This window comes from Equus caballus, chromosome 4 (genome assembly GCF_041296265.1).
Source record: "Equus caballus isolate H_3958 breed thoroughbred chromosome 4, TB-T2T, whole genome shotgun sequence".
Lineage (NCBI taxonomy): Eukaryota > Metazoa > Chordata > Mammalia > Perissodactyla > Equidae > Equus > Equus caballus.
The window spans coordinates 11,332,488-11,357,703 of NC_091687.1; the positions used below are offsets into that span (position 1 = coordinate 11,332,488).

The following is a 25,216-nucleotide window of genomic DNA, read 5'->3' on the forward strand; positions in this document are numbered from 1 at the left end:
TGTGTTTATACGTATCTCTTTATATGTATACACAGTGAAATTTATGCTATACCCACTAGCATGGATCTTCATTATTTGGAGCCTATTGTAGGACCTAGGTCATGAGGAATTACTCATTCATCTACTATTATAAAATCAATTTCTTTTTTAAAAAATATAAAGTGCTTTGCTTTTCATATAATGTTAATTTGCAACTTGTAAGATTTACATGAGTATTTCAAAATATGGATGAGAACTTTTAGAAAAGATACTGGTATGAGGCACAGATACCAATATACTATGAATCTTACTGGATTAATTGATGCTCTCCACTCCTTTGGTAAATAATACTAGCTTGATAACATGGCAAGCTGCATGTGTGCAACCAGTAGACTGCCACTCTCTAGTAATACTGTGTGTTTATCCTACCAGTTGAAGAGTAGGATGACCGAGAGGTAGTTGTTTCTGATTTTTTATTATTGCACATGTATCGTTTAATTAAATATAGACATGCAGTGCTTTGCAAAGACTTAAAGTTGCTTTCAAATTAATTAGAGGTGGGCAAATAATTATAAGAAGGAAAAGTCAGAAAAATTTAGAACGTAGCACTCAAATTGCTTTAAATCCTTGATGGCATGTTATGGGTGTGGTTTGTGCAAGAAAGCATTCTCTGTTCAAATAAAAGGCCTTGGCCCTGTGTCTGAAGATTGGAGCATAAATGTACATTTATAAATTTTCACTTAAAATAAAATGTTTAAATTATGTATTTGTTGTATCTTGTTTTTTTAATGATTCCCTCTAAACCGTCTTTTCTGTTAACCAAACATTGGTCCTGATATTGGATACTAGGGCTTTATTAATAAGTTAACATTTATTTAGTTTATCCTGATGCAAGTGTTGTTCTAAGAATTTCACCTGAATTAGCCTCAGTTAAGCTTCATAACAACCCTGTCTTCTTTTTATAGTTAAGAAAACTGAAAGGTAAAGAATTTGTCCAGGGTCATACAACTAGCAAGTGGCAAAATCAGGATTTAAATCTAAACAGTTTTACCTTACTATCTGAACTTTAACCAATTCTCAATACTGTGTAGGAAATCAAACTTCCTAGCACTTTTTACAAAGTCAATATGAAACAAACATCAGTAATTGACAAAGATAGCATGAAAAATTTCCACAGAATATTAATTCACAAATTCCAAAGGAGAGATTAGCCAACAATATCCAGCTTTTCATTAACAAGTTAACTTGCAGAGTCAAGTAATGTTCATCCCAAGAATACAAAGATGTCTCAATTTTAGGAAATATATTATTATAATTTATCATTTTAAGAGAAGTAAAATAATATGTTTATCTTAGCTGTGTGTTATCTGTGTGTTAAATAGGCATTTGCTAAAATATAAACTCCTAGCTAAATAAGTGTAGAGGATATTTCTTTAAATTTGATAAAAATATGTATCACAAACTGACAGCCTGAATAATATTTAGTGGTAGAACACTAGAAGAAATAAAGACAAGAATGAGAAAAAAATTGTCTTCCAGTATCATTATGTAAGAGTGTTTTAGAAGTACTAACCAGTTAACTAGTAGTGTTAGAAAAGTGAACCAATAAGAGCTATAAATAGTGGGAAGATGTCAGTATTGTCATAATTTGTATATGATAACATTGCATACGTGCATGCAACATACAAAGGCATCACCTGAAACACCTTAAATAAAAAGTTTGGTGAAATGGCAAGTCTTAAGAAAATGTGTGCACGTGCGTGTGTGTGTGTGTCTGTATATACACATATACAAACGTATATACTCACACAATATATATTAATATATACTAATACATATACACTAAAAGCAATAGTTTTTAAAAATATGAACCATTAATAACCAGTTAGCAATATAGGATGGGGAAAAGATGCCCCCTTTTTTTTTTTTTTGGTGGGGAAAATTGTCCCTGAGCTAACATCTGTGCCAATCTTCCTCTGATTTTTGTTTGTGGGATGCCACCACAGCATATGGCTTGATGAGTGGTGTGTAGGTCCATGCCTGAGATCTGAACCCATGAACCCTGGGCCACCAAAGCAGAATGCACGAACTTAACCACTGGGCTGGCCCCAAAGATGCCTTTAAAAAAACCACCACTATATATTGAAAACTATAATGTCTCACTTAAAATTCTACAGAAGATTTGAGTAACTGTTGGAGAGGTCTATCTCCTTTTTTGGCTAGGAAGCTTTAATTTTTTTTAAAGATGGTAATTCATCGTATTAGTCAGTATAGTCCTAATGAGACGTTCAAAAGACATTTTTTGAAATGGTGATTGATTTTAGTGTTTATCTGGAGGGATAAACATGAAAATAACCAGGAAAAGTCTTAAAAAGAAGGAAAATTTGGTATACCATATGTTAAAGAGTAACTAAAACCATTTGGTACTGGCACAAGATACATAGATGAATCAGTGAAGTTGTTTGGGAAGTCCAGAAATCAAGTTAATATGGACCTTAGAATCTAATACAGAAGACACCTCAATTCAGGGGGATTAACCGAACAGTATTTATTGACTGGTGGTTGCGTGCCAGTTACGAGGTACTGAGGCTACGACGGAGAATAGGAGTTGTATCCTCATTGCCTAGAGACTGGCACATACTTTTTCTACTTTCTAGTTGGGGTAGACAGACAAAACAAACTAATAAAATATGTCAGGTGGTGATAAGTGTAAGGGCTTAGAAGATGATAGGAGGTAGTCTTGTTTATAGTCAGGGAATGTCTCCCTTAAGGTTCTCATTTGAGCAGAGATCTGAATGGAGCGAGGGAACAGGAAGGTAGGAAAGATCCTGAGGCATGAGTGTACTTGGGTTATTTTATTAACGTGTTAAGTCAGTTAATGACCCAGATGGGAAAAGAAAGTTCAGTCCATCCACTTAATGGCATACTATACAGTTATTAACAAGAAAATGGTCCATCTGGAGATACTGACATGGAAAAGCAACATAAAAGAAAAATTTTTTCAAGAGAAGGCTATGTTTGGTTTGATCCCATTTAGGTAAAACAGGCCTATCAAAAGAGTCTCGAATTATTGGTCTGAACATGACTTGTGAGAGGGCTAGGGAGGGAACTATTTTACTATATAGTTTATTTCAGAATGTTTTGTAGAGAAGACATCAAATATTTATAATAATTTTAAAAGATGCTTCAACTTCAATTCTGTAGCATTAATTATTATTATTTTTTTTTAGGCATTTTTTTCAGCTTTATTGAGGTATTATTGACAAAGTAGTGATATATTTAAAGTGTACAACATGATGATTTGGTGTATGTATCCATTGTGAAGTGATTCCCACTGTTGACTGAGTTAACACATCCACCACCTCATATATTCACTTTTTTGTGTGTGTGTCGTAAGAACTCAAATTCTACTCTCTTAGCAACTTTCAGTTATACAATACAGTGTTATCAACTATAGTCACCATGTTTCACATTAAATCCTCAGAACTTATTCATCTTATAGATGGAAGTTTTACCCTTTTACCAGCCTTTTCCTATTTCCCCTGCCCCTCAGTCCCTGGCAACCACTATTCTCCTCTCTGTTTCTATGAGTTAGACTTTTTTTTTTTATTATTAATGTTATGATAGATTACAACCTTGTGAGATTTCAGTTGTACATTATTGTTAGTCATGTTGTGGGTACACCACTTCCCCCTTTGTGCCCTCCCCCCACTCCCCCTTTTCCCTGGTAACCACCGATCAGATCTCCTTATCAATATACTAACTTCCACCTATGAGTGGAGTCATATAGAGTTCGTCTTTCTCTGACTGGCTTATTTCGCTTAACATAATACCCTCGAGGTCCATCCACGTTGCTGTGAATGGGCCAATTTTGTCTTTTTTTATGGCTGAATAGTATTCCATTGTGTATATATACCACATCTTCTTTATCCAATCATCAGTTTCTGGGCATGTAGGTTGGTTCCATGTCTTGGCTATTGTAAATAATGCTGCGATGAACATAGGGGTGCAAGGGACTCTTGGGATTTCTGATATCAGGTTCTTAGGATAGATACCCAGTAATGGGATGGCTGGGTCATAGGGTATTTCTATTTTTAACTTTTTGAGAAATCTCCATACTGTTTTCCATAGTGGCTGTACCAGTTTGCATTCCCACCAACAGTATATGAGGGTTCCTTTTTCTCCACGACCTCTCCAACATTTGTCGCTCTTGGTTTTGGATGTTTTTGCCAATCTAACGGGTGTAAGGTGATATCTTAGTGTAGTTTTGATTTGCATTTCCCTGATGATTAGCGATGATGAACATCTTTTCATGTGTCTATTGGACATATTCATATCTTCTTTTGAGAAACGTCTGTTCATGTCCTCTGCCCATTTTTTGATCAGGTTGTTTGTTTTTTTGTTGTTAAGCCGTGTGAGTTCTTTGTATATTATGGAGATTAACCCTTTGTCAGATAAGTGGCTTGTAAATATTTTTTCCCAATTAGTGAGCTGTTTTTTTGTTTCAATCCTGTTTTCCCTTGCCTTGAAGAAGCTCTTTAGTCTGATGAAGTCCCATTTGTTTATTCTTCTATTGTTTCCCTCAACTGAGGAGTTATAGTGTCCGAAAAGATTCTTTTGAAACTGATGTCAAAGAGTGTACTGCCTATATTCTCTTCCAGAAGACTTATTGTTTCAGGCCTAATCTTTAGGTCTTTGATCCATTTTGAGTTTATTTTGGTGTGTGGTGAAAAAGAATGGTCAATTTTCAATCTTTTGCATGTGGCTGTCCAGTTTTCCCAGCACCATTTGTTGAAGAGACTTTCTTTTCTCCATTGTAGGCCCTCTGCTCCTTTGTCGAAGATTAGCTGTCCATAGATGTGTGGTTTTATCTCTGGGCTTTCAATTCTGTTCCATTGATCTGTGGACCTGTTTTTGTACCAGTACCATGCTGTTTTGATTACTGTAGCTTTGTAGTATGTTTTGAAATCGGGGATTGTGATTCCGCCGGCTTTGTTTTTCTTGCTCAGGATTGCTTTAGCAATTTGCGGTCTTTTGTTGCCCCATATGAATTTTAGGATTCTTTGTTCAATTTCTGTGAAGAATGTTCTTGGGATTCTGATTTAGCATTAATTATTTTTAAAGCATGAAGAAAAAAGGGAGTTTTTGATAAAAGAAACACGTCTCCCTGATTTGAAGGAGGCGGCAGAGTGTATTCGGGGGGTGGGGGGAGCGCTTTGTAATCTTACAGACCTGGGTTCTAATTCCAGCTCAGCTGCTGCTTGCTTTTGTGACTTAGGGTAAGTTCCATAATGTTCTAAGTTTGCTTCTTCACAGGTAAAACAGGACCAATAATATGCTTAAGGTTGTAAGAATTAAATGTATTTTTCCTGATACTTCTCCCCCTCATCTCATTTGCAGTAATGCTGGGATATTTCCCTAATCTAAAGCCTCAGAAGTGATCAGATTTAGGGTTTGCATTGTACAAATACATGTAAACTGATCAAGGGTGAGAATACTAATCAGAATCTGTCTTAAAGACCTTTATACCACATGGTCAAGTTATTTGTACTTTGCCTTGGTCCAGAAAGTATTTTAGGCAGATTAGAAAAGTTTTGTGATAGAAGTATAGTATGAGTTAAAAAAGTGATGGCAAAAGAGAGTGAGAAACATAGGTGGGGACAAAATGGAATGAATGAAGGAAAAATTATTTTTACATGAGTGTCACACTTTAAGCCTTCTAGCAGCCAGGAAAAGAGCCTTGATATCACACAATTTACATTGCTTATGAAATAAAAAAACACCTATGATCATGGAAGAAATTAAAAATGGATCAAAATGAAAAGAACCCTGTTTCTCTCTATCCAAACCCCACCCCCACCGCTGCCACACAGACACACACACACATACACACAGCCTCAGGCCTAGATGGTCACACAGGTGAAATTTTAAAAGCTTTAAAGGCATAGGCTTTGGTTGTTTCATAATATAGGGAAATAGGGAAAGTTCCCATACTTTTTAAAATGAAGCATGTATACCTTCATAATAGCATATCTGTGGTGTACTATTTTTAATAGTCACTGAATAATTATTTCAGGTAACTTTGCATATTATTCTTTGAAACCGCAGTAAATAAGTGGTAGTTTTTTGTAAGTTAGTTGTAATGTGCAATCTGAAACCATAGCAAGGAGTCTTTTGTATTCTAATACATTGAAATCCATTGTTCTGTCTTGCTTTCTGAATGGATCTTTTACCGGTGATGATTTTGTAACATTTTATATTGGTCGTTTGGAAAATATTGGATTAATGAATCGAGCAGATCTTCCAAATGTAACATTTCATTTTATAATATTTATTATCACCACTAATCTCATCAGAAAAACTTTTAGCTATTTATTGTGAAACTGTCAAGTTTATGGTGTAAGTATAAGTTTTCTAGTATTCTGATTTTCTCTTGAAAGCTCAAATTTTATAATTGACAATAAATACTGCAGTTGTCTCCTTGAAGTAACAAGCTGACTTTGTTCATATCTGAGAAAATGTCTGGCAGATGCCCATTCTGAAATGAGCATAGTTAGTTAGTTGTTCTTGCAGGTAAAACTGCTGCTCCACGAATAAAGCAGCTGCTTCAGCATGCAACTCAAATAATTGCACAAGTGTTTCTCAAGATAACTATCAGACTTTGTTGTGCTGCAGAAGAGTTTTTTGAGTATTTTCTATTTCATCACTAAGAATATTAAAAAGATGTTTATTCAAGTGTTAGGATTTAATAGCATTAATAATTTTTACTGCTTCAACAAGTACATTCTTAAGTGACATTGCCCCCTGATGGCGTGATTGTGTGGTAGGGAAGAGTACCTACTGCTGATAGTTTGGTGCCACTGTCTTGAATCATGCTAAGGTGTCAGTAGTTTACTCACCATTGGCCTTGTACCAAAGTCAACATATTGAAAAAGGCAAATAATGTCTTAGTAATACCTTTGATCTGCTAGACTCCTAAGGGTCTTTGGACCTCATTTTTGAGAACTCCTGCTGTATAACAATCTCACGTATGAATATTGATGCCAAAGGTCTAAGTTAACTAGTAGACTATAGCATTACGCTAAAATATAGTATGTCTGGGCCTAGGAGATAGTCCTCTTTCGAATGTAAGGATGAATAAATACTAGGAAATCTCTTAATATAATTCATGGCATTAGTAGCCCAGGGTGGAAAATGCAGATGATGATTATAATAAAGTTTCTACAAATCAAACTGATAAAACTAAAGTATCTTTCTAAAATTTAAAAGCCAGAGAAATAAAACTCATAGTAAAAAAGGAATGCAGGTGAATTCTTCCTTAACAGGATATATGTGTGAATTTGTGTGTGTGTGTGTGTCTGTGAGTATCTTTATTATGTGTTGTGTTTCTCAAACCAGAATTCATTATCCTTCCCAGTGGTAAACAATGAAAGTACTTCCATTTAAATCAGAAACAAAACAAAATTACTTAGTATTGTGTAGCACCATTATCATTTTCACATTGAAAACTGCCACCTAATGTAAGGTACCAAAATGATAGAGATATGCACATCAAAAAAAGTGTAGATGAATTCTGGTTATAGGTGATATGGTTGTCACCCTGGAAAGCCTCAAAGAAACAACTACGAAAACTGTTAGGGACCATAGAATCTCTGGCGGCTACCTTAAAATTGTGTATGTCAAATTTTCAACCATTCCTATAATAAAACTTTCCTAGTTTTCCTTGGAAATATTATAATAGGCACAAGAGGCACAGGAACACATTCCAAAAAGCAAAAAATAAAACCCGTAAGAATATACAAGATCTAATTGAAGAAATATATATAAAACTGAAAGAAATATAAAATGAGTATTTCTGGGATAGAAATGTTAAGCTTTGTGAAGATAGCAGTCCTTTCTAAGTGAATTTATAAATTCAGAGCAGTAGTTGAATCCAAACAGGATTCTCTTACTTTTGGAGTGTTGACGGTACTGATTCTACATTTCATCTAAGAAAATTCTGAGAAGAGTAATTGCAGGAATGGGTAGATAGAGGAGTTTGTCCTGTCAGCCTTATGAAAAATACAAAGCTACCATATGGTATTGACACGAGAGTAGATATGTGAGTAGATCAGAATAGATGCCCAAAATAGGCCTCAGATATTTGGGGATTTAGTATATTATGTATTTCAAGACATCTTTGGTAAATGCTTTTGGTATAGCTGGCTAGCCATCAGGCAGATTTTGCTAATAAGCAGTTATCATCAATGGCTGTCATGTCTGCTTTCCTAGTTTCTAGTAACTTTCCCTGCCTCAGAATGTCTCTTCCATCTGTATGCTGCTACCAGTTAGGTAACTTCACTACTCAAGTCTTTTTACAACATATAAAATAAAATAATTGAAACTGTTTAGCTAAGAGGTAATAGGTAATAAACTGATTTTTATTATAAAGCTATTAATTGGCCAGATGCTAGCTCATTCAGTTTCACAGCTTCAAAGTAAAATTAATCTCTATTTTACAGAAGAAGAAATAGATTCTTACACAATGTAATTTGACCAATATCACCCAGACAGGATTCAGTTGTGAAGTTTGTCTTCAAAGTCTGTCTTAATTGTAGTTAGGCAAATTGCCTCTTAAAAACTGTACTGTGTGACCTCGGTCTGTGCTTCCCACGACCCCTCCCTGAGCCCTAAATTCCACCTCTCCTGATTTCCTGTCTTCCTCCCAAATGCCCACACTTTGCTACTTCCATGCCTTTGCCTGTGCACTTCTGTTTGCCAGTAACATATTTCCTTTATTCCCTTTGTCACCTGTCTGTTGTTTACTTAATCTTGGAGTTGTAGCCAAAATTCTGCACCCTTCCCTAAATTGAGTATATTTTCTTGTATTTCTCTGGTTGAAAGTATGCTCCATTTCTTTTATTCCAATATACTTTATACTTATGTTATAATACACATCAGTCTGCCTGGAATTAATTATTTATGTTTATGTAGTTACTTGGGAAAGTATACAAAAGTGAGGGACATGGTTCCTGAATGATTATTTAGAAAGAGAAACAGACATGTAAACAACTAAAATAGAAAGCAGGACTAAATAGCGTCAAAAGAAACAAGTAGCAGGCAGAGAGTGACCATTCTGGGTAGGCTTGGGGATATAGAAGAACTCGTTGAATAGATTACTTTTGATCTGAATCTTGAGAAGTGAAAAGGATTCAGCTAGGTAGAAGCTAGGGAGAAGGACTGTGAGGGTGGACATGGAGGAGTGGTGCTTCTGTGGGGAGAGGTGAATTGCGAGATGAGACTAGGAGGGCAGCTGGGACCAGATCATAGATAGTTGTGCTCCCCAGTTTGGCCTTTTTTCCTATGAAGCTAGTATATTTTTGAGGAGGTTGTGAAAATTGGGTTGTAAGGAAGAAGAGACTGGCGTGTACAAGTAATAAGATTTTTTATAGCATTTCTTCTACAAATTGCCATAACAAGGACTTACTAATTAATACAAAAATAATGAGGGTTTGCAAGGTATAGATAAGCAGAGTGTAAAGCAATTCAAGTTTCTAAATACCTTGAAATCAGTAGCACTAAAATTGAAGAACTTTCATGTTGCCAGAATGTTACTTTTAGGGTCCTCCTGTTAATAGAATTCAGCAGCAGTCTTGACAGTCCAATGACCTTCCTGAGTGTAGGAAAACTGTTTCTGCTGTTACTACAGACTTCCTTATATTCATGAGAAGAGCTTTATTGGCATAAAATGTTTTGTTTTGGTTCAAAACGTGGTCAACATATTTTCACTGTTACCTGTGTCTTAAGATTTGATTTTGCAAATATGAAGCTTCTCTCTGGGGTGTTTGGAGTGTTAAAAGCATCGACTGAAAATAAGTTGGTTTCTTAAAACAAGTGATTAAGTTGGGATGACTAAAATATTTAATGAAACTTCTTATACATTATATTAGGACTTCAAATTTTGTGTATTTAAAAATGAGTTGATGTTTTGTATAGCAGTAATATGTATTATTTTTTCTACGTAGTTTATAGTGATGTTCTTCTTTTTGTGTATTGTTTAGCCGTATATGTGGGAGTCCATGTCCTGCAGTCTGGCCCGATGTAATCAAACTACCCTATTTCAACACCATGAAACCAAAGAAGCAATACCGTCGAAAGTTAAGAGAAGAATTTGTTTTGTAAGAAGGGGATGCTTAAACATCTATATTGCATCAAATGGTTTTTTTTTGTTGTTGTTGTTGTTATTTCTTGTGAATTCTAAATGTCGCTCTATAGTGACCCAAGGTAGACCCGTCACAATTCTTCTGTGTCGTTTAATTTTGTTTCCCTTTGCTCCATGCAAATTACCATTTCACCGTCATTATGGAATTAATGATTTGGGGTTTTGTGTTTGATTTGGTGCTTACATGAAAGACCTTTAATAATATCATTTTAAATTTTAATGAAACAGTTTTCAAAGTGAGCTCAGGTTTTTATTTTCTTATAGGAAACTATTCTATTCATTTCTTAATTTATAACAGCAAATTACCTATAGAGTAGTAAAATATACTGTTTGCCAAATTTCAAATTATTTAGAATAATAGTTACAAGATTGTGTGAAAATGTTTCTTCAAAGTAGAATTTGGAATTTATTGGAATAAAGTAATGCGAACATGTTATAAAATGCTAATATTCAAAATAAGCTTCTAAAGAAACATTAAACTTGTGTCAGAGAGCACGTGTGACTCTGTAATCCTCTTGTGCCAGTATCCCTGCAGCCGCACTAGACTTGTTTGATTACATGCTCGCCTTGGATCCTAGTAAGCGCTGCACTGCAGAACAGGCTCTTCAATGTGAGTTCCTACGAGACGTGGAACCTTCAAAAATGCCTCCGCCAGAGTAAGTGGCTTTTTATTATATTAGATCCCGTATAGGCAGAATCTGGACAGTGTTCATAACATCTATCTATAACAATCAGCAGCTTTTCCATGATTAGTCAGTCAAAAGAAATAGAATAAATCAAAAGAAACAGAATAGCAGTAATACATATAATTTTTATATCCAGGATGCAGAGCCTTGCTTTTAATGTTCAGCTCACCATAGAATTAGCAAAAGCAGCCTTCACTCTGGCTAATTTTATTAATATATTTCAACTCTGAGAAAATCTCACTGCTGCTGCTGTTGCTTTGGTACTGCTTCTGCCAGTACTACTGCCTGCGCTGCTACTAGTTGCTCTAGCTAAAATTTTGAGTGCTATGCTAAGCATTTTTCACGTATTACATTAGTCTTTATAATCCTATCAGGTGGGTATTATTATTATTATTATTATCACCATTTTACAGAGGAGGAAGCAGGCTCAAAGAGGTTAAGAAACTTGCCCAAGAATACAAATGTAGTAAAGGGTGGAGCCAGCTCTGAAATTCAAGTTAGTCCAGAATGAAAGAGAAGTTCTGAAATACTCCTTGGCATACTACACAATAGAAAATCCTTATCACTGAATGAAGTAATATTAGTATCAAAAGCTTGTCTAGAATGAGTTTATTGTCTGATAGGAGGAAACATGCATAGAGTTTGGGCGTCAGAATAGCTGGGTTCTTGAATCCTCACTCCCTTGTGGCTCCTGTAATTTCTCTAGGATTGATTTGGGGGAAGGGGAGGGGACAAGGCAGTCTCTTTGGTTCTCCTTGATAGGATCTAGCAGCTTTGTAGGAATTTTCTTAGTAATTTTATAGATGATAGCATCATAAAAGCAAGCCTATCCCTATAATAATAACATGTTTGTATGTGATACAGTTAGCATGTTGTAAATGAACAAACATGGGCTTTGGAGTTCAAATCCTGGCTCTTCCACTTATCACTTAGGCTTATTATGTTTCTATGAGATCATCATATTCAGCCTCATTAAGTTTTTACCGAACTGTATATAAATAGCTTTTATGAGATGATTTGAAAGGCAAAAAGGGTCTATCATCTGACGTGTTGAGGGACCTGAGTCATTCACTGTTGAATTGATTGTTTTGTGGGCTTTTTGTGCTTATCAGTATATATCGACAGGCTTGAAACTTTGGGTCTAGTACCCCTTCAAAGAGTTTTTTACCAACCTTTGTTTTGGAAAAATACCAACTCTACAGAAAAATAGGAAGAATGGTACAATGAGATTCATATATCCTTCACCTAGATTCAGTAGTTAATATTTGGACACATTTACTTTCTCACTCTATATAAACTTTTTCCCCTAAACTATTTGAATATTATATTGTGGAAGTGACGCTTCACTTACAAATAATTAGCCATGTATCTGTAAGAACTGGGACTTTATTCTGTATAAGTACAGAGCCGTTATAAAGCATAAGGGATTTAACATTGCAATATCCAATAGATAGTCCATATTCAAATTCTCCAGTTGCTCTGATAATTTCCCTCATGGCCTATTGTTTTCTCTTTTTTTTTGGCTGAAGAATTTATTCACAGCTCTGAATTTCATTTAGTTGTTGTATCTCTTTGGTCTTTGATCACTCTTGGGAGGGCTTTTATGACGTTGACATTTTCAAAGAGTCCAAGCTAGCTGTTTCGTGGCACATTCTACAATCTGGCTTGATTGCTTTCTGGTGATCAGAATCAGAGTAAACTCTTTTTTTGGGGGGGGGCAGGGCAGGAACACTGCCTAGGTAGTGATGTGTGCTTCCTGCTCTGTCATATGAAGAGGAATATAATAACATTTTTCTCCCATTATTGGTAATACTAAGTTGATCTCTTGGTTGTGTTAAATGATCCACATGCAAGAATTCTAGTAAATCTGTATCAAGCACATTTTTAATTGACACCTAAACTTTTTAAAATCAAGGGTTCAACTAGTTGCAAAAGAAGTAGTTTTCAGTGTATCATAAGTGTTGACACTTAAATGGAGCAGTTACATCACTCTTATAAATGTGTCCAGTGGAATCAAAATATCAGCATTTTGATATTCACCACCATTCATGTAGAAGATGTCTGAACAATGGGACATTGTTCTTCTTTCATCTTGAATTTATTTTGCTTCTGCAGGTTTTTAATGTAACATATATTTGAACATATGTTTGAAAGTATTTTATTGATTACCCTGTTGTATTTCTTCTAAACAATTATTTATATGTAAATGTAAATTTAATTTTAAAAAATGTCCTCTGACTAGAAAGCTCTTTTTCTTCTTGATTAAATTGTCATTGCAAATATTAGTAATATATATTTGTTAAAAAACCGAAAGAGGGCCAGCCCCGATGGCCTAGTGATTAAAGTTCGGTGTGCTCCCCTTCAGTGGCCCAGGTTCAGTTCCCGGGCACAGAACCACACCACTCATCTGACAGTGGCCATGCTGTGGCAGCAGCTCACATAACAAAAGCATAGGAAGAAGCCAGGCCTGTGGCCTAGTGGTTAAGTTCAGCACGCTCTGCTTTAGCAGCCCAGGTTTGGTTCCTGGCTGCAGACCTACACCACTTGGTGGCTATGCTGTGGCAGTGCCCCACATACAAAATAGAGAAGATTGGCACAGATGTTACCTCAGGGCGAATCTTCCTCAAGCAGAAAGAGAAGATTGGCAACAGATGCTAGCTCAGGGTGAATCTTCCTCAGCAAATAAAGAAAAAAAGGGAAAAAAATTAGTAAGTTTTGTTGGAAACGCAACCTAATGAAATAGATAGGGCTGAGATTTTTTTTCCTAAGTAATTTGCATATCTGTTGATGAATATTACTTATTCTAGAATGAAACATAGTTCCACATTAATTGTAATTTTATTTTTTTATAAGTATCCTTGTAAATAAGCATTTGAGAATGCATAGAGTTTTGTCATAGTTATAGCACTGACTTCTTTGAACTTCCACATTATGTCTTAAAAATCACATAGTGATCTGTCATCAAAATTATTTTAATGGCCTTTCAGATGTCAACTTAAAATTCTTTTCTCCTTTAATATTCTTGACAGTAATGATTGGGAAACTACATGACTTGCCAAACGATCTATCTAGTCATTAATCATTTGTTTTTTCATATTTTGAGAAAATAAACCAAAGAAAGTTTACGAATACTTAAGTAGTTTCTTTTTATACTTGTTACTTTTTGTTTTATTAGCACTTGTTTGATTGACTATATGTAGAAAAGATTAGGAAGTCATTGTGTAATTTCATTGCTACTTTGCTAATCCATTTGTTAAATTGTGTTTCTGACTTTTTTTTTTTCGCTGAGGAAGTTTTGCCCTGAGCTAATATCTGTTGCTAGTCTTCCTCTTGTGGTATGTGAGGTGCTGCCACAGCATGGCCACTGATGGACAAGTGGTGTAGGTTGGCACCTGGGAACCGAACCTGTGCCAGACTTAACCACTAGGCCACCAGGGCTGGCATTCTTATTACATTTTTAAAATACGTGTTTTTGTTAAAACCTTGGAACTATAGTTGTATCCCATTCAGTTTATGGAAAATGTCTGCCACATGACCTAATTGGAAACACTGTGCATATTGTCAAACGCATCATCTAAATTCTCTTAGTTTTAGCAGACCATACACCTGACTACATTTTTACATTAAAAATAAACGTGTTAATACACATTTTGGTGAACATTTTATAAACCAGTAATAAATTATGGGACAGCTCTTGTTAGATCCATCACTAAAGCAATCAGGTCAAAATTATAATGATTTTGACCTAATATTTAAATTAAAAAAATATTTATATAAGCAGTGTAATATCTCTCATTTTGTAATATGTAATGGGTAGTTAAAATTATAAATTATTTATGAGGTAAGGACCATGAAGAAGGGCTTGGTATTCCTTTGTGAAATAATGATCAATTTTTTAGGAATAATCAAATGAGAGTGGGGTATAAAAAAATAGGAAGTAGCTCCATTAATTATATTAGATGTTCTGTCAAACTTTTCTGATGTATTTTAATGAAAAGGAAAATGTATATATTGCCAAAAAGTGAATTAGACTGGCAGTTAGCCTATAATTTTGTTTTTTCTTAACAAGTAAAAAGCATTAAACAATTCATAAAATACGATCAACTGTAATTGGAATAAGTATTTCATGATATGATTTGACAAAAGTAGCTTTAAACTACTTTTGTCAAATGATGGTGAATGGTATCAGGCATGAATACTGCACCTCCTGTGTGAGAGGCACTGTCCAAGTCCTTCCACATGTTAATGTAGAATGTGACCTTCGCCCTATAAGGTAGATTGTATTTTTAAACCCATTTTTAAAGATAAGGAAACTGAGGCACAGAGCTCCAGTTGCTTGCCTAATGAGACACAGTAAGTAAGTGGCTGAGCCAGTATTTGAACCTTCAGGAAAGCACGTAGTTGGTCATCCTGGAAAACGTTCCTGGTACATCTAAGAGTCAGCGTCACTAACCTGTACTGTCATAGCTCTTTGTTGGGTCATATTTATCTTTCTTAGAGATGAGTGTTGAGATCATCTGTAAAGAATCTCTTACCTTGAAACTGGGGGAGGGAACTAAAGCCCTTTTTAGTGGATTTCTTTGCTTTACTCTCATGGAACTCTCCCACAAGAGCAGAGCGTTCCCTGAACATCAGGATGGAGGAGTGAGATCGCTCCAGTTACCCCACTCTGCAGTCCTGCAGTATGTTTGAATTCAGAATGTCCCAGCAGAGGCTCCGCCCTCACAGCTTACACACACACACACACACACACACACACACAGAAACACAGAAACACACACTCACACTCACACAGAAAGGAAAGTCTTTGGCGGGTTTATGATGCCTTAAAGGTTCCCAATATCAATATTTCAAATTGTCCCTTTGTTTGTTACTCCAGGAGGTTTTTACACGCTGAGGCAATGCACCATAGTAAGATGGCTGAGAGGTATGCCTTTGTTTTGTTTTTGGACCTCAGGTGCATAGACTTGGTTTAATCATAATCCTTGTGTCACTCATCATTGGTCCATGCATGGCTCTCTTTTTTTGTTTTAGTTACTTAATTTAATTAGTTATTTTAAATGACGTTAATAAGCAGCCATGAACCTACCAAATAAAAGCTACAACCTTGAAAATAACCTACTTCAATCATATCATACCCTCTCCCCCACCACGACCTATCCCCTTGCCTTCTCCACCTGAGGTAACCATCATCCCTGTTTTCTTTTGTATATTCTTTTTGTTGCCATCTATATGTACTCATAAAAAGTTATATTTTAAAATTTTAGTTGTTTTTAATTATATAAAAGGGTGTCATGCTGTATGTAATCTTTCGGGAATGACCTTTTTAACTTAATATTATATAATATTGCTAAGATTCGACCATATTGTTGCATATGCCTTTATTTTATGACATGAGATGAGAGTAATTTTGAAGGAGGAGGTGTGAAAGAACTTGCTGAACATGCAGGCCATTCTCAAAGATCAATTTTAGAAAAGAGGACATATGGATGTGGAAATGCCTTTAAAACAATTCCAGGTCCACCCCCATAGAAAGTCTTCGTGTATTCCTAGAGGTAAACATACCAGTTTGAAGACTACAGACGCCTATCACCAGGTTGGGGCTGCTTAAGGGAATTTGTAGATATTCTGGGCAAGTTTATTAACCTTTCCAAGCCTCAATTTTCTCATCTTTAAAATAGATATAATAGTAACTTCCCATTGAACTTTTTATTAGGTTAAGAAGAAAACATTTATAAATCAAATATTTATGTTTTTCTTTAAGCAAAAGTTTTTCTGCAGTTTTATGAAATTACATTAACGTAGAATTGTGGGTAATTTTGATAGTTGCTAGTTATTTAGAACTCTTTGTTAACGAGTAATGAGCCTGGATTACCTATTTTTGAAATTCCTCTGTAGCGTCAGTTTAATTTTAAAGCATTTGATCGTAAAAGCAAATATGAGGATATTAAAAAATAGAATCCTTACTAGAGAGTTTCTCACAAATGTTATGTCCTAGCGTTTACTATTTTTTAATCCTGTGTCTAGTTTCTGCAAATGGCTTACTTTTTGCCCTTTTTTTCATATCCTATTCAATGTATGATACACTGTGATAGAATTGGCTTTAAAAGATTGCACCAAGGATAATAGTAACCTACTTTTATGAACATATATTCTTCATTAATAGTTTTAACAAATGATTACTTGTTGCTTATTCAGAAGCCACAGAAAAATAGTCCGTCTGTAAAGGTGAAGCCCTGAAGGAGGTGGGGCATCAAGGATGATTTTTATTGGAGAAGTTTACAGAGCCTGTGTGTGAAGTCTTCAAGAGCAACTTGCGGGAGATTGGGGCTGGCAGCTTTGGTGCTACGTAGTAAATATTGGCATTTTTTTGTTGCTGTCAAGAAATGTCACTGACAAACAATTTAATACTTTTTATTTCCAGCCTTCCTTTATGGCAAGATTGTCATGAGTTATGGAGTAAAAAACGAAGAAGACAGAAGCAGATGGGCATGACTGATGATGTTTCCACAATTAAAGCCCCCAGAAAGGACTTGTCTCTGGGCTTGGATGACAGCAGAACCAGTACCCCTCAGGGTGTGCTGCCGTCTTCACAACTGAAATCTCAGGGCAACTCGAATGTAGCACCTGGTCAGTAATGCTTCCGTGGGTGGGTTGGTTTTCTTCGTGCTGGTGTGTGGCTAGCGTTGATTGTATTGTTCTAGTGGTAAAGCATCTTGTGGCTATAGGTCAGGTTAATGCACCGAACTTGACCTTTCCTTGTTATTTGCTTGTGTGCCAGTACAGGCGTTTCACTGCCACTGGCACCACAATATTAAGCAATTTTAAGGTAAGGTTAACTTATAAAGAAAGCATGACATTGCATATGATTAGTGATTGGTCAGATTTCCCTGTTTCCTTTTCTCCCTAGAGCAGGAGTCAGTAGGTCTTTTACTAACCCCGTTCTCATGGAGGCTCAGCATTTAGTGTCTGTGGATGCTTAAAGAATACGAAGATAGAGGAAACTAGCCAAAAACTCAGAGGAGCTCTTTCGTACTGTTTGTAATGTCCTCGGATCACTCTTAATATAATTCCCATTATATTATAGAATCTCAAAGATTGCCATCTTAATACTGTGCCAGAAATGATTTGAAGTTTGATAAAGAAGAATATTTTCGGGAAACTTAAATTTCTTCCTCTGACTCAATCTGTTATACGAGTAAGCTGCTTTAATGTTGTCAGAAGTGTATTAAACTCATTCTCTCATTTAGTTAACAACTTTTTAAAAAATGGAATCCACTCCCTCATTTTACCTCAAGAACAGAAAACATTCAACTTTAGCTTAATTTTTTTAATGAAAACAGAGACTGTTATGAAAAAAATGTTTGTTTGTGGAGGTGGTGATTTATTAAACATGAAAAAGTAGCCTAGCACTTACTAAGAGATGAGTACATATTGATCAGTTAGTTGATTAAAACAGATCCGTGGTCAGATCGAACTTCTGGTGGTTGAGGATAAATATATGGTAGATAAGCTGAGAAAGGTTAGAGAGATTCCCGTTAATGCATTTCCATGTAATCTGCAAGTTTAGACTTGGCCTTGGTCAGACTAAAGTGCTGATACATGTTACTTTATAAAGCAAAAGCAGTTGTTATTTGTTGTTCAGAAGTATTCTTTCCTTTCTTGGAATACTGAATTCCCCTCATACATGAAAATATTTGATATGCGTAGCTTTGGAGAACACATGTGCTGTGTACAGTGAGGGCTGTCTATATCAAGTTCAATATTACTTCTCTTCATGCTAAAAATATGTAAAATTTGGAGAAGGGCAAAAGAGAAGCAACAGGAAGTTTTCATAATTTGTATTTATAAATGTTACGTTTTCTATGCCGTCTGCTCCTGAAAAAGGATTTGAGCTCGCAGTAACAGGAAATTTGGATGGTGTCAGCTGTCCCAGGTGACAGTTGTCATATTCCTTAACAAGACTATCAGGTCTTCATTTCTACTCCTCTTCACGGAACTGATGTCCTTACTTCACCAGCAAACCTAATGTAACAGAGGGTAGATATTTCACTCTATTTTAGCTGCTAAAAAATGAATTGCCCTTTCTGGGCTCATTTTGTTATTGTTTCTTAGCTCTAACCTATTTAACAGCCCTGTTAATGGGGGAGAGCTTCATTTTATTTTTTTTCCTTTTTTTTTTTTAACTGTTGCTATTAAGTGAGAATTTTGGTTTTTTGAAATAGGAATGAATCCTCTTTGTCTTTCAAGACATCATCAGTGTCTTGAAATAAGAAAATGCCCCTTCTGTAGAGGAGACACCATAGTTAAAGAATACTTCTCTGAGCTCACGCAGAGATAGCCTCTGCCAATAGAGAAGTGAAAGGGAAAATGAACAAAACCAACTTCAGGGGTGTAGTGAACAAGCTTGGTTCCCTATTAATGCCTGCAGGTCACAAGAAGAACTTGCAAAAGTTTGTGTTGAATTAATCTAAAAATAATATTAAGAATGAATGAAGACTATCTCAAAATATGTAGAGAGAGAATATAAAAAGATAGCATTAATCATCAGCATTTTATCATCTTTGGTTTCTCTTCTATTAGTCTGTCATCTGTGGTTATGGAAATTGCTTATCACTGTCTGTATTCTCTCTTAACATATTAGTATTGTATGCATTTGAGCCTTGTTGTATATGACTCAGATAAGCTTGCACAAGAGCCTCTGTAAACCGTCACAAGTCTAAACTGAAAATTGGAAAAAGAAAAATAACTGGTTCTGTTTTCCTGGTGCTGAGTTAATGCCTTCTTCTGTGCACATTGTAAGCATGCTTCTGTAGGAGTTCCTAGCTTACCCAAAGTGACCTAACTTAAAAAATGAATTAAAATACATTTTATCAGAGAGTCCACAATATCCTAGTTTGAAATTACTGCAAAGATAAAGTTAGGTTCTTAGGTAATAAGCATTATTTTAGATAAACAATACCGTGGGTTAAGAGCTCAGACTCTGGAATCAGAATCCATGGGTTCAAATCTCAGCTCGGTTACTTACAGCGTTTGTGACCTGGGCAAGTTATTGAGTCTCTCTGGATGTCAGTTTCTTCTTCAGTAAAAAAAAAACGAGGCTGATAATAGAGCATGCCTTATAAGGTTCTTGTGAGGAATGAAGGAAATAAAATACTTAGCCCCTGACACTGTTGCTGTCGTTGTCATCATCATCTATTTCCATTCACAAGTGATATTTCCTGGTTATGTCTATAGTATGGGGTTCTGATGGTAGTTTGGATTTTCCTTTTGAAGTATTTACTCCTAAAAATAATTTACTCAAAATGCACTGCAGTTTTTTTTTGTTTAAATTTATGTGCAGTTACATCTTAAATGTACAGGAAATTGAACTAGACTGAGATTCCCTTTTCACAGTATTTCTTAAACACTGTCCCACAAAGTGCATTTTAATATGGTAATACAGAGCCATTTTGGGGGGCAAGGGAGAGCTGCGAATTATGAATTCTAATTAATACAAATTTTGTCTTTAGTAAAAACAGGCCCTGGACAGCAGTTAAACCACAGTGAATTGGCAATTCTACTAAACCTACTACAATCTAAAACAAGTGTTAATATGGCTGATTTTGTCCAAGTGTTGAACATTAAGGTAAACTCTGAGACTCAGCAGCAGCTCAATAAAATAAACCTTCCTGCTGGAATTTTGGCAACAGGTGAAAAACAGACAGATCCATCAACACCACAGCAGGAGTCTTCGAAACCATTGGGAGGAATTCAGCCTTCTTCTCAGAGCATCCAGCCTAAAGTGGAGACTGATGCTACCCAGGCTGCTGTGCAGAGCGCATTTGCGGTTCTGTTGACTCAGTTAATAAAGGCTCAGCAGTCGAAGCAGAAAGACGTGCTACTAGAAGAGAGGGAGAATGGATCGGGACATGAAGCGTCGTTACAACTCAGGCCACCTCCAGAACCTAGCACTCCGGTCTCGGGTGAGTGTGCAGACAGCAGACCACTAACACAGCTGTGTTCACACTGTTTTCTTGCTGTTGCTGATGATTTGTAATGTGTACTGTTTCGTGGCATTGCTAGATGTCCTGAAAATTTTCAGGTCGCTGGTTATGGCTTGGTTTCTTTGTCTGTTTATCCATGTGTGAGATAACTCAATATGAATGCCATAGATTTTTTTCAGGTAAACCTATCGTTAAGAAATAATCTTTTACTCCAACTACAACAGGATGATTGACCGAGGCAGAAACTTTATGTATACAGTAGCTTTTGTTCTTCAAGCAAAAAAATAGGTATACGTGAGATACTTTTCAAAAGTCAAATACAGTCAAGTTTTTCAGTCACCATAGACTTAAATGGTAGCAGGTAATGTTAGTACTTACATACCTCTTTCCTTTTGTCTTTTTTGCTAGAGATGGAACTTCTAATGATCTTTAGGCCCGCCCATAGGAAACAGGAACTATTTTGAACGGTTAGTTTTCCATGGTAACTTTGTTCTCTTTTTTTTCGCTTTGTTTCACTCAGGGCAAGATGACCTCATCCAACACCAAGATATGAGGATATTGGAGCTCACACCAGAACCAGACCGGCCTCGCATTCTGCCTCCTGATCAGCGACCTCCTGAACCACCTGAACCACCACCAGTCACTGAGGAAGATCTGGATTATCGGACAGAAAACCAGCACGTCCCCACCACTGGTTCTTCCTTAACTGACCCTCATGCCGGAGTGAAAGCAGCGCTGTTACAGCTTCTTGCTCAGCATCAGCCCCAGGATGATCCCAAAAGAGAAGGTGGTATTGACTACCAAGTAGGAGACACTTACGTACCCACTTCAGACTACAAGGACAACTTTGGATCTTCTTCCTTCTCCTCTGCTCCTTATGTTAGCAGTGATGGTCTAGGGGGTAGCTCTGCTCCACCACTGGAACGACGTAGCTTCATCGGGAACTCTGATATTCAGTCTTTGGACAACTACAGTACTACTTCATCTCATTCTGGTGGGCCACCTCAGCCTTCTGCCTTTTCGGAGTCATTTCCTAGTTCAGTAGCTGGATATGGAGACATTTACCTCAATACTGGTCCCATGTTGTTTAGTGGAGACAAGGACCATAGATTTGAATATAGCCATGGCCCCATTGCAGTCCTGGCAAACAGCAGTGACCCTTCCACAGGGCCCGAGAGTACTCATCCTTTGCCAGCAAAGATGCACAACTATAACTATGGTGGTAACTTACAGGAAAACCCAGGCGGCCCTGGCCTCATGCATGGACAGACCTGGACTTCTCCTGCTCAAGGACCTGGATATTCACAAGGATACAGGGGACACATTAGCACATCAACTGGCAGAGGTCGAGGCAGAGGGTTACCATACTGAGTATCTGTTTTTCCTCAGGCACATCATTTTTATCTGGAAAGACTTTTCTAGCTGCGATTTAAGGCAGCAGTCCAAGAGACTTGAATAATATTAATTCAACAACAGCTTTATTTTTATGTGGAAAAGGGTCTTGCATACAATAGTTAAAAAAAAAAGACAAAAAAAACCTTGCTTAAATTCATGCTGTTCTAAAAACTAGATCTATTAATTGTACATCTTCACGAATTCTAGTTAACAATTTTATTTTGTATTCTTGCAGTTTTAAGTGGATGCTAATCTTAGGGACATAAAAGTCTTTATGGCCCTCTGCAGATCTTCTGAACTATGCACATTTGTGCTTTTTTTGTAAGTTTGGACCAACTTTTATGTAACAACCAACAAACCCCTCCCCCCTCCAGTTTTACAACAATCAGAAAGGGCACTGATTTATTTGGTATTTTTCTTTTTACAAAGCTACCTTTAGTCAAAGGTCACTGTCAGTCTTTGCACCTGCTTTCAGTGTTATTGTGAAAGGTGTACTTTGTGCATTTCAGAAAATAAAACACAGCCTTTCTCTTGATGCAGCAGTTTTATAAAAAAAAATGGTCAACGTTATTTTTGTTTTATTTTGCAGATTATCATAGCCTAGCAAAATGCATTCAAACGAAATAGTGGGTTTTATATGAAAACTATGGGTGGGCTGGGGAGGGTAAGTAAGTGCCTTAACAGGTAAACTTAAGGTCTGAAAAAGCAGTTAACCTTTACACCCATTTGTCTTCTAAAGGGAATCAATGCATTGTACTGGCGAGGCAGGGAGCTCTCCCGTGTTTAGGGGCTGCCTGCTCAGTTCCCATGGGGTCCATTCCCTCTGCCCATCACACTGTCTCCTTTCTGCCTGTCTTTGGGCTCTGTTACCTTCCACTACCACCTTCTCTTGAGAGAAGAGTCAGAACAAAGAAAGGGAGTAGAACTCCAATCAGTACCTTTTGTTACTTCTGAGAAGTCCTAGAAAGTTTTGTCATTTAAATGGTTAAAATAGCTAACAGAATTTTAGAGTACCATTTTCTTTCAGCTGCCATATTGTCCCTGTTTCCTCTTGCCATGGATAATTGGAGGGCAGTAGCATAGAAGTAAGAGGTAATAACAGAATTTGCATAGATCTTTTGAAGTTCATGGGGGAGGGGTGGCAAACACCATATTTTAAGTTATGCAGTTGCCATTTTAAGAAAAAATTAACTCTATTCACTTTACTTGTTAACTAGAAACATTACCTAGATGGAATTTATGGAAGCAAAGAAAACATAGTGAGAAGAAACCCTGTTATCTTCCTTCCCTCACCTGTGAGGTTTCTTATGACTCCTTCTGCAAGACTTCGAGCAAATTTAGTTCATTTTAACATTTTTTCTCTTATTAAAAGCAACGAAGAATGGTGGGCTAACCCTTATCTAAACCGTCATGGTGTCAAATCTATTCATGTGCACAGAAACACACATGTGCACAGAAACACACATGTGCACACACACATACAGTTAGAATAATTCTAGAAAGGAACCAAAGGTAAAAAGCCAGTGTTTCCATTATCACTAACTGGAAAAAATAGACTCTGGAAATGAGAGTTGTGCCAATTAACCATTTTGTTTTAATTATTCTCTTGGTAACTTATTTTTTGATTGGAATCTTAAATTGGAACAACTGTTATAGAATGGAAATTGCTCCAGTTCTAAAGTCAGTTTCTTAACCCTGTGCCCTCTTATCTGACTTGTGAACCTTCATTTCCAAACAATATATGGGAGGCATTGTAGTTTGGGGACAGTAAGGACATTTTAAAGTGGATAATTTGCCATTTTACTGCTATAAAATGAGTTGATGTCGGTTGACCATTTTATTTTTTGATGGAATTTTTTTTTGTTTGGGAGAAAGAAATGAAGAAAAAATTATTTTGCTTTTATTTGAATATTGAGTACTAACAACTTATAATAAAACTACATTGCAGGAAGTGAAGAAATATTTTGAAATTTAGCAAAATAGCTACAGTATTCAAGTATCTGAAATTTTAATATGGTGAGTCTTAGAGCTTTAGACTTTCCTCTAAGTGACAGTATCTAAGTTATTCTTAATAGTCACACTTGATAATTCTGCTGACTACAGCAGCTAACCTGAAATTGAAGATATTTATGTGACATGAATAGCCTGTGTTTTAAAATTAAATATTTTATATAAAATGGAACTGTGTTTGGATAGTTTTTCTAATTCAACATTTCAGTTATATATTTATGTTGGGAGAGTGGCTGGGAGGATGTGGAAATTGTTCCTTGAAATTGAAAATTTAAACCACAGCTTCTAATCTCACCCTAAAACAGTGTTGATGTGACACATACCAATATTTTATGCACCACTTAGAAAAAATGTTGCCACTTAAACTACAACACAATGTTAAGGTGCATCCACTGTAAAATAATCCCCAAATATAGAGACATTGTTGTATGAAAGAATTTGTCTTAAAATTGATGAAATATGATAGTCAAAATCTTAATGCATCCTTCCATACCATGTAATACTTTAGCAAGTTTGGATTAATAAAAAGAACAGGATTGGGAAATCACTGATTCTCTAGGTGATAATGACTGCAGTAATCACTGAGTATTCTTGAGTGAAATCTAAGCAACATAAAATATTGCTGATGTTTTTGGGGAAGAAACAGGTAAGTCAGATTGCAAATAAGATGAAAATAGGTAAGATTGACCTACCAAAAGAAGAAAATATTCATTATATCCCACGTGAAGTTCCTTTTTGTATTTCCTGACACAGCAAGTTTTTCCACATGGAACTCAGTGTATTTCCCAAGTCTTCATCCATTATTTGCTGGAGAGGTGCAATCACTCGCCCATGAAATTTTAAAAGACTCATTTGAAGGGGTTTATTGATTAAAATAGTTTGTGGAATGTGAATTAAGAGAATGCTTTACCTGTGGCTCAGAGCTTCATTCTGTCAGTGAATATGTGTTGAGTGCCTCC

General features: G+C 36.2%; 1 protein-coding gene across 4 annotated transcripts in view; it reads left to right on the forward strand.

The window, feature by feature from the left end:
* Positions 1 to 24,429, forward strand: part of CDK13 (cyclin dependent kinase 13) — a 111,879-nt gene extending 87,450 nt beyond the window's left edge. Inside the window, exons 10-15 of one of the 4 annotated variants that reach the window (XM_070264338.1) lie at positions 10,020 to 10,136; positions 10,705 to 10,836; positions 15,746 to 15,793; positions 17,291 to 17,496; positions 20,379 to 20,831; positions 21,373 to 24,429. In XM_070264338.1, coding sequence (XP_070120439.1) covers positions 10,020 to 10,136; positions 10,705 to 10,836; positions 15,746 to 15,793; positions 17,291 to 17,496; positions 20,379 to 20,831; positions 21,373 to 22,223 — 1,807 coding nt within the window. In that variant the 3' untranslated portion in view covers positions 22,224 to 24,429. The remainder of the gene's footprint in view (positions 1 to 10,019; positions 10,137 to 10,704; positions 10,837 to 15,745; positions 15,794 to 17,290; positions 17,497 to 20,378; positions 20,832 to 21,372) is intronic. The other 3 variants (XM_070264339.1, XM_023638961.2, XM_023638962.2) reach the window with 3 other exon arrangements.
* Positions 24,430 to 25,216: the final 787 nt, after the last annotated feature.